General features: G+C 43.1%; 1 protein-coding gene across 4 annotated transcripts; it reads left to right on the forward strand.

Annotated features, from left to right (window-relative positions):
* Positions 1-97: 97 nt before the first annotated feature.
* On the forward strand, positions 98-10,140 carry ushbp1 (Usher syndrome 1C binding protein 1). 4 transcript variants are annotated; one of them, XM_061684788.1, is made up of 15 exons: positions 98-299; positions 1,266-1,468; positions 1,802-1,938; positions 2,922-3,085; positions 3,180-3,353; positions 3,591-3,613; positions 3,713-3,832; positions 6,948-7,088; positions 7,184-7,272; positions 7,391-7,511; positions 7,589-7,826; positions 7,989-8,147; positions 8,603-8,700; positions 9,393-9,515; positions 9,611-10,140. In XM_061684788.1, exons 1-15 carry the CDS (start codon positions 294-296, stop codon positions 9,777-9,779), a joined length of 1,965 nt encoding a protein of 654 aa, XP_061540772.1. In that variant the 5' UTR covers positions 98-293; the 3' UTR covers positions 9,780-10,140. The 4 variants fall into 4 exon arrangements, with proteins under 4 accessions (XP_061540772.1, XP_061540770.1, XP_061540771.1 ...); XM_061684786.1 differs by having other exon boundaries at positions 3,591-3,832; XM_061684787.1 differs by having other exon boundaries at positions 3,591-3,832; positions 6,948-7,043.

A 10,140-nucleotide genomic window follows, 5' to 3' on the forward strand; every position in this document is an offset into this window, starting at 1 on the left:
CTTTACCTAACTTGCACACATCCTGTGTTCACACTACTGGTCATAGGCTGCTATTTAAAAAGCATGAAATGTAAAACTGGGCAAAACAGGAAGGGACACAAAATGACGAGGGATGGGTGGAGATGACTTTCCATTTACTAAACTCTTGTTGCCAGACATGTAGAGAGTGGCTGACATTCTAATGAACGTTTAACTGTATAAAATAACTGCAGGGACAGTGTAACATCTTATTTTGTCCGTTTTGCAGTGGGAAGGGGACATCTTGCCTAAATTTCATCTCAGCTCTGTCAAGTATGGAGGTAAGTCATGTTTAAGTGACTCACTATTATTATTATGACTTTTTTTTATGTGACATGTTACATGATCTAATACGTTGAAGTAACTTTAGAAGTAACAATGACAATATTGTTCAATTAACCCCTGAGAGAACAAGATGTAGATGTAGACTACAACAATAAACTGAATCAATCCCCCTGTAATCATGTTGTGCTGGTATCATCATTGCATTAACAGAAACCTTGCTCTTGATATTTACTTTTCACGTTCTTCTAGGTCCAAGTTCATACACTTAGCTAAATATATTCCATATATATATTGCATGAAAATGTGTTAGGTCTTGGAATTTCGTCCAGTGGATGCTTGAGATAGTCATGCAGAACAGGAATGTATCCCTATTGTTCGTTGTCAGGATGAATTTTGGAATGAGGAATTCAAATATGCCACCAAAACCTTCTGCTAAACAAATAATATATTTACTTTGCCTAGAAGAGATTCATTATATTCGTCAGAAACTGCACATTTGAGCTCAACTATTGATATAATCCTGCACTTTTACTGGATGGTTAAATAACAGACTTGATTTTTGTGCACAACACAAAGTTGTTTGATGCACAAATATTTGCACAGGCAGGAAGTTGGATACAGGATGTTTTACTTTCCCCCCTTTCCGCAGCGCAAAACAATAGGTGCCAATAACACATCTGCTTTGAGTTCACAACAGATTTCATCTATAGAATTAATTAAAATCCTTTTTATTGATTCATTCCTAATAAATAGACACTAAATGGGCTGGACAAATCTTTGGATAGATAAACCGTAAGACACCTCCTTCAAACCGCAATGGCTACTGCACTTAACAGTGTGGTTGTTCTGCTTTCTTGTATAATTGTTTAAGTTGTCTGTACCTATAGTAATCTTACTTAAAAAAATATTTATAAAAATATTAGTCCTCATATATAAAAAAAGTGTACGACATGGTTTTGTAGGAGTTCAGCTTGGTCCGCTGTGACAGCCTGGATACAGCGTCTGGCAGTGACAAGGAGCTGACGACCCGCTTCGACCACAGGAGTCTTTATCCTGAGGTGGCGCCTTCGCCAGCAGAATTGGATCAGTGTGAAGCAGAACTGGGCACCCTGCTCAGCATCATCGCTGAAGTGAACAAAAAGATGGGCTCACTGAAGGCGCCAAGGTAAGCGAGTTGATGTCAGGGATAAACATGATTCAATTCAATTTTATTCCCATTTAATTAGTAGAAAGTTTATTGTTCATCGGAATTGTCCAATCTGTAAAGTATACACTCAATGCACGCTACAGTAGGTATACTCGCATCATAGAATTATATGTAATACTATAATAATAAGAAAAGCTAAATATTAGGAACAACTGTGATTGTTCTACCCCACTGCACCTACAACTACAATAATGTGTCTACCTCATAAAGTTAATCAATGAATACAGTTGCTTGCCTTACAATAATCACAGTTGAATATACTTAAAGCAGCATACTGATGCTCCTCTCCAGTGACCCAGGTGATTTGAGACCACCAAGACCACCCAGCCCTCTGTTTCCTGACCTGCTTTCACACAGGCTAATGAGAAGCATCCCAGAAAAGAACACTGCCTCTGATGTCAAATGTAGACCTTCACTGCCTTACCGAGGTTTTTCTTTCTCTTTCTTTTTTGTTTTTCTTACTTACAGTATATGGTGCCACCGATAGTGTTGCGGTGACTTGTGCAGCCAGCGTCGGATCGATTCCCGCTTAGTGACTGAATGTGAGTGGGAGCGTACCGCGCCTCTCAACTGTCAGCTGGGACCGACTCCTATCCTGTCATGATAAGCAGTAGAAATGGACGGACAGATGTTGCCTGTGGCGCTTGATCATCAGATGCAAAGGCGCAATTAAAGGGATAAGAGTGATGACGTTTCTAAAGACCCATGACTGACAGTGACGCTAAGAAATACACGCGGCATTGTTATTGGTGGGGCCCGTGGGATTTTGACCACCACCTGTTACAAAAAACAGCATGCACCTGTGCCACGTACATCATCTGGAGCAGTTCAATAAGCCCATCATATTCACCAAAGATACTCATTATTAAATGTATTCATGTGTGCAGACAGATTTTGCCAGTCTAACTTGTGAACTGTTGTAACACGTTTTGCTCTGATCAACCAATCAGAGGACAGAAAAATGCTGACATCATCGATGACCGTCATCATCAGGTTGGGCTTGTGAGGACAAATTTGAAATCGGATTGCTTTAGCAGTCCCATTGGTAATGCACATCAGCCAGCACTACCTATTCTGAAGGCCCTGGGAAGATTACATTCACATGGCAACTGCAACAAATAGAGGTTATAATCAGATTGGCCCCCAAAAAAAAAAAAAAAAACCTAAATCAAATATCATCTTACACTTATTGGAACCTGCCAAGAGAAACGCTCGTGTTGGAAACAAATTAATAAAATTTCATGGAAATATTACTACAGTAGAAGTTGTAAACATAGATCAGTGCTTCATATTGTGTTTAGACTGGCAGAGAAGGCCTTGCTGGCCCTGATGGCGTGCCACTGCATAAAATGAATAAAAGAGGCTTCTCGTATCCATTTCTAAAATGATTAGTACTCACATCTTCCTCTAGGAGGCTGTAGTATCATGTGGGCAGAACTCAAGGGCGCTCTGGCTGCTGTGGAGGACTCCATCAACTGCAGAAGGTCCTGGGCAACCCCCATCACATCCTCTGACCGAGACAAACCCAAAGAGCATCTGAGAGCAGCTCAGGACAGCTGGGCTAAGGCTACTAAGGTATTGACAAAAACAATGTGAAAAAAAACTCAAATGCTTCCAAGTGATCACGTGTCCTTGTCAGCATTTCATTTGGGTCTTCTGGTCCCTGCAGATTTTGGAGGAAATTGAAAAGGAATTTGGGATTTCTTGTCCATCAGATGTGGCAAAGGAAACATTTCAGGAGGTGTTCATGGAAAAGGGTATAGACTCTCCTCTCTCGCAGGCTCAAGTGGGAGAACTCCAGGGAGCACACAGCATCAGCCAGGTGGAAGAGGAGAAGAGCAAGGTTACTGCTTTAGGAATTTGTTATATATGTGTGCGTATAGTGGTTGCATTAAGGAGACTGTAAGCATTTTGTATTTCATGAAGGGCCACAAAAATATTTTTTATTCATATTACGCCCATTTTTGTCGCTGATGAGAAGAAATTGAACCATGGCATCGGCTTTGGTGTCTCATTCCGATAAGTAATACATGTTTTGACTATATGTGTATGTGAAAGTTCTTGTCTTGTCTTTTGGCAGGTTGGTCAACAGAGGGCTTGGAGGTCTGCTATTTACTCTCCTCCATACAGATCTTCAGGCACCACTGGGCCTCTGAGTACAGACAGGGCCTCTTCCTTTCCGAATTCTCCTTTACTCCTCAGAAGAGCTGCAGGAGGATCATTATCTTCAGGAGGTGACAGCTCCCCACTGAGCTTTGTTATCTCAGGAAGTCCTTGTCCAAGCCCCATTGGCCTCGAGACTGAGATAGAACGGCTGAACAGGTTGGTACGCCTTATCAAGCTAGACCTCCTGCAATTACTACTACTACTACTACTACTACTACTACTACTACTGTAGCAGAGTACACAAGGATAAAGCTCAGAACTTTGCCAAGCCAAACTGCACACTATCATCAACACATCAGTTTTTTATTTTCACATTGAGAAATGAATTAAAGTTATATATGTGTACTTATATCTGAATCCACACACAAACCTTTAAAGGTTCTTTTATGACCTATGCCCAACCACTTTTAATAGTTCTGGAAAAAATCCACAAGTAGTTTTGTCTGTTCCCAAAGTGCATTGGTATACTGACAGCGTAATTTGTGTTACTATTTCTGTGACAACTTCAGTTATTTCCATCCATTTTCCATACCGTTTATCCTCACTAGGGTTGCGGGTGTGCTGGATATATCCCAGCTGACTCTGGGCGAGAGGCGGGGTACACCCCGAACTGGTCGCCAGCCAATCGCAAACTTCAGTTATATACACAAAAGTATTGATTGGGACTCCTGGCCATTACTTATACACAAAGTAATAATAAGAAGACATTACAACCCCTTCCAGTTTTCTGGGAAGAATTCCCACACAGTTTTGGAGTGTGATTAGACACACTCCAAAACTCTGTACAAAACAATAATTCTCATTTACACTGTCTATGAGAATTATTGTTTTCTACAGAAGGACATTTGTATTGGATCTGTGAGCTGGAATCTATCCAAGTTGACCTTGGGAGATGGTTGGGGTATTTTGAATGTCGGAGAAACCCCAAATACCTGCAGAAAACAAGCAGCGGGAGAATACGCAGCCTCCACAAGGGAGGACCCAAACCAAGATCCAACCCTGTTGACTGTGAGGCAGACGTGCCCACCAATTTACTGTCCTGTCTTGATTTAAATTTATTCATAAAGCACTGCACAAACAAAAATATTTACAAAAACAACCCTCAAAGAGAATACACAAAAGATAAGGGAAATGTGCAAAATACTTATCTCATTGTGGCGTTGAAACGTACAGGATGACCATTGGGAATCCGTTGGATAAAGTGATGGCCCATTCCCTCTGCCTTCTGTTCATTCTGCCATCTTACTGCACCTGCCTTATTCCTGCAAACTGCATACTGGCCTTAAGAGTGTAGTAGTAGTGTGATTGACGATGCAGACAGGGCCCCGCTGAACCAATCTACAATCGAACACCGCAACAGATAATGGGAGAACTTCAAGCTACGAAGCACAAGACTTTGACCGTCTCCTCCCATATACCTCTCAGGTTAAGCAACCCCATCTATGAATGGTAAATGGAATACACTTATATAGTGCTTTTATCAAAACCATCACAGTGCCCAAAGCGCTTTAAAAAGCCTCACATTCACCCATTCACACACCAATGGGTGGCTGCTGTCATGCAAGTCACTGCCAGGCCCACTGGGAGCAAAGTAGAGTTCAGTGTCTTGCCCAAGGACACTTCGACATCTAGACAGTCGGAGCTGGGATTCGAAACCAGCTACCCTCGCGTCACTGGACGACGCGCTCTATCTACTGATCCACAACCGCCTGCTATACCCAACTGGCTAACCCACTTCAGCGGCCCTCGTGGTCTGCTCCACATCCACCACCCATACAAACCCCCTTCTTCAGAGCATCAGGATGAATGTAGCACATGAAAGAATGTCACGTCCAACTATCCCCAATCGCTATCAAAGAAACCTCAAGATTGCAATAGAGAACTTGTTTTCTGCTGACAGCACTGAACTGTTCAAGTACCAGTCTTGCCTCTCTGTCACCTGGAGTTGGAGGAAAGGAAGTCAAACTCATAGGTGATGCTTATCTCCCTTCTCACACCCCTTTAACAGACACCGAGGGCTGCAAATGAGAAGTTGGAGCAACCTCACCAGTTAGCCCTGAAGAGAATCGCCACAGTGATGTACTCACCCGACATCAGAAAGATATTCCCTTCAGATCTCGATATTGGTGGGGTTGCTCAATATTGGCCCAGATGGAGAAGTGGATCCACAGTGCAGCTCTTACGTCACTTGTTTAATCAGCAGGCTACGCCCGAGCAATGAGCTGAGTTTCGCTGATACACGCTCACTCAGCGCAGCAATTACAATACTCTCGATGACCTAGCCCAGTGGCACAAGTATAGATCCTGGTGTCAAGACTTCCACGGTGAGCTATCCCCTACAAGGACCAAGGATAAAGAGAATTACCCGAAGCCTGACAAGTACTGAGGAAAATGACCCGTCCCTGTACTGCATGACTCAGATAACACGCCAAAGGAAGTGATACCAGCCAAAGCTAAACCCTCACCTTATTGTGCTTTCTGTGGTAGCCATGAGCACCACCTCAGCCAGTGTGCGGCCATCGGCCAACTAATTAAAGACTCGGTCACTGAGTGGATGAAAGCCAATTGAAGTGGCTTGCGCTGTGCCCACGCACACCATGCAGCGCATTGCAATTTAAGGAAGGCCGGTCAACTGCCAAGGTTGTCACTTACACGTCTCACTTAATGCCAACACAGGACAAAGAAGGCAAATGATGCCAGCAATGTCATGGCAGGATACTGGTAAGAGTTCCACAAGAGTGTTCTACCACAACCAGCCAACAGAAGGTGGATGGACTCTGCTTCAAGTAGTTCCTGTATCCCTTCACCAAGGTTGCCACACTCTTGAGACCTGTGCAGTGCTGGACGATGGGTAAGAAAGAATGATGCTGCTGGTGACTGCTGCTTAGAAGTTAGGCCACAAAGGCACCTCTGAAATTCTGCCACTGCGCATAATCAGACAGGAATCTATCGCTCCCCAGTTCACATTCCTCCATGTTACTTTTGTCCCTGTTTTTTCTGCCTTATAAGAACCCAAGATCTTATACAATCAGTCATGATCTCAACCATAGTTTATTTAGGGAGTTTTGAAATGTAGCGAGTCAGAAAAATAAAGATTCGAATTCTAATTATACTCAAGTACAGACAACTGAAAAACTTACTTAAGTACGGTAACAAGTTATTTGTACTTTGTTACTTGCAGGTGTTTACATCAAAGAAAACTTTGAGTTCCTGGTAGCAGGATTTCCTGGTAGCAAATGTGGCCAATCGTTTCTCCTCTGGTGTTTTACAGGTACATTGAGAAGCTGAAGGCCAGAAATGAACGTCTGACTGTTGCTTTCGAGCGAAGGCGGGCAGAGTGTGAGCAGATCAGTGTTACACTGAAGAGGTTTGAGGCCGATTGCTCTGCCATGCACTTGGCTCTCAGATACTGGTACACGTAAACACGCTTGTCACATAACATGCTTATCACCTGTCAGCTGTAGAGAATCATATCACATTGTGCTGTTTTTTTGTTTTTTTTGCCAGTGAAGAGTGTGAAGAGGCCTACAGCGAACTGTTGTCACTTTATGATGCTCAGAGGCAACAAAGCATTCCTCTGCAGACCAACAGAGCAGGTGTTTGAATAACACTTTTTCAGTGTTTACTACTCAGCACTCACCCATGTACAAGCATTGTGTGTGCGCCTGTCGTTCCCAAACAACAACTGTTGTTGTTTTTTCTTGTCCTTGGCAGGCGTCGAGGACGAGCAGCACAGTCCATCACAGCAGCACAACAAAATGGGAAGCGAGGAGTTGTCCACCTCCTTCACAATAGTAGAGGTCACCCAGGAGATGGAAACAGACACAGCACAGAGGTGATGTTTTGAAGGACTCCCTGGCATACAAAGCTAAGAATAGCAATGGCAAAATAATTCAGAATTTGTAACTCCAGAACTCCTGAACCGACTGATCGAGAGGTTGCGCTGCGTCAGCTAATTGAACGGCTGAAAAGAGACCGGGCGGCCATTTACCTCCATAAGCCACGTCCACATCAAGCAGAAGTCAAAATGAGCCCGGATGCTGGTTACTCTGCTGGCATGAGAGTTGGGCACTTATCAAAAGATAACACCAAGCCTGGTGAAAGCAAGAGAGATAAGACATCTTTGTTCCATGAGCTGATCACGGCCAGGGTAAGACATCTACATCAGTGAGCTCCTCAAATATGGAACACAGACCTTTGCTGCAAAGACATGTGGATTGATCCATTTTATTAGTTAAGGGTATTTTTTTTTAAATTCACTCAATGATGAATCTTATAACAATATTACCTCACGGTTTCGCTGCTTGTTCAGGAAGAGATGTCAGATCTCCGTGCTCTGATTCGTCTGAAGGAGAAAGAGCTCAGGTGTCTGGAGTGGAGTGTGGTGGCCCAAAAAGCACAGGAAGCATCTGAAGCACGTGTTCCAGAAAGCCTCCGAGAGGAGCTTGGGGACTGTAAGACTGAACAACAGGTAGACGGGACGAACGGCAGCTCACTTTTCTTTTACTTTTCCAAGTGATACAAAGTCAAGGTGAAATGTACAAGAGGGAGCAGGACGTTGGTCTTTTGTGACAGACCCGATTCAAATCTGGGTGTCCCACATGGGAAATCATACATCTAGCTACCAAAGCAGAGAATCCCTCCAGGCCTAGAGGGATATTTTGGTCAAACAAGGTCTTTAGATTAGAGCTGCTCTTCACACCTCTGCCACCGTCAAAGGACAAGGACGTGGCAGAACACATCTTAATACACGTTAGACAGAAGTATTAGGACACACTTTTAAATGGTGTATGAGTCAGTCATTCCAAAGTCAGTATAGAAATAAGCACAATGCACAATTACATTTGTGTGTCGTGTAGTCCTTGCAAATGTCATTCAGTGATACTATGTAATTTTTGACAATATGTGTTAATGTTAACTTTTCAGAGGCTCTGTGAGAATGCAGCTAAAGTGTGTAGTGATGGTGACGTGGCTGGGCTCGGGACGAGGCCCATATTGAAAGAGCTGCAGGCACTGCTTCAGAGGTGAGGTGTTCCTTCATAAGCATACCGTTTCCAATTGATGTACTGTTGCCTTACCTGATAGCTGTCAATGCTGGAAAATGTCTGAACAAGACCATGTGGTTTTATCCAGCATGAGCGTCAGAGAACGTCTTTTTTTTAACAGTCGGTTAAGTGACTTTTCACACGGGAAATATCAATGACTCAATAACTGTTACAGTAGTCAAGATGTAACCAAACAGAAAACAACACAACGGCCCCAAAATAAGACAAAAAGGGGTTCCAATTGAAGTACAGTAGCATTACATCTTCCTTAACAGAGAGTTTAACACCATCTAACTCCATAAATTCAGTATTCTCCTAAAATGTGGCTTGAAAGTAGAGCAAAACTTAGCAACAAATTTTATCATTCCTTGTATTGGGGGGCTTTATATTAAGAAAGGAGGGTCCCCCTGGCTTTTTGGGAAACTCTGGGTGTGGGTGGTATTCTTAGGACTGGGTGCCCGTGGAATGGATGCACCGGCCCGCACTTCCCTGTCAGATGGGTGAGGCCGAGTCCTGAAATGTTTCATCGGGAAAAGTGTTGCACGGCTGCGACGCCCCTGTTAGTTTACACTGTGTTTGGTCTGAGCTCAAGGAAACTGTCCCATTCTTTTTTCAGTTACTTCAGATCTGAAAATGCTACAATTCATCTTCTTTTCCTTTCTTGCTTTTAGGGAACAAGCCCTAAAGAAGAGACTGGCTTTAGTTTATGACTCACTCAATGCAACACTCCCAGACAGCGCTTCCAACAGCAGGGTCAGTGACGAGCATGTTGCACGGATTGCACAAGCTCACAGGTGCAATATTTTTAGATAAATTCCTGTCCAAAGTAGCAAAAGAATTTCACAAGTGATGTATGAAACCAAATCTTCTTTCATCGTTTTCATTCCAGTAAGGCCTTGAGCTCATACAGACACATTCGCAGAAGGTACAGGGAGCAGGTGTGGAAGCTAGAGCAGAAACTAGCAGCCATGATGGAGAGTCAGCACATCCAGAGTGAAACGACGACGGCGGCGGCAGGGGAAGATTCAGATTGGAGGAGGGAAGAGACTGTTCTGTAATCCAGTTATGCGTCACAGAGACAAACTAACTGGACATCTTAATGGGTCGAGTCCTGCTTGTAGGGTTGTGACTGTTTCAAGCAACCTACTTCAGATAGTGTACAAGACCTGTTTAAATATGTATGCATAACAGTAAGACATGGAAAACACTGCTTGTTCATCCATTGGGGGATTATAATAAACATAATTTCAATTGCATAGCAGAACTCTAAGTACACTTTTATTGCATTCAAGCCAACTATAAAGCCACTCCAATAAGAGGGCACTGCACAAAATACGTGGGCACCACATTTTATGTTATTGTTTAATGTCTCTCCCATTATTAAAAAAAAAACAACCAACAAGACTGTTTTTAATTTTA

The sequence above is a fragment of the Phycodurus eques genome, chromosome 8 (assembly GCF_024500275.1).
Source record: "Phycodurus eques isolate BA_2022a chromosome 8, UOR_Pequ_1.1, whole genome shotgun sequence".
Taxonomy (NCBI): domain Eukaryota; kingdom Metazoa; phylum Chordata; class Actinopteri; order Syngnathiformes; family Syngnathidae; genus Phycodurus; species Phycodurus eques.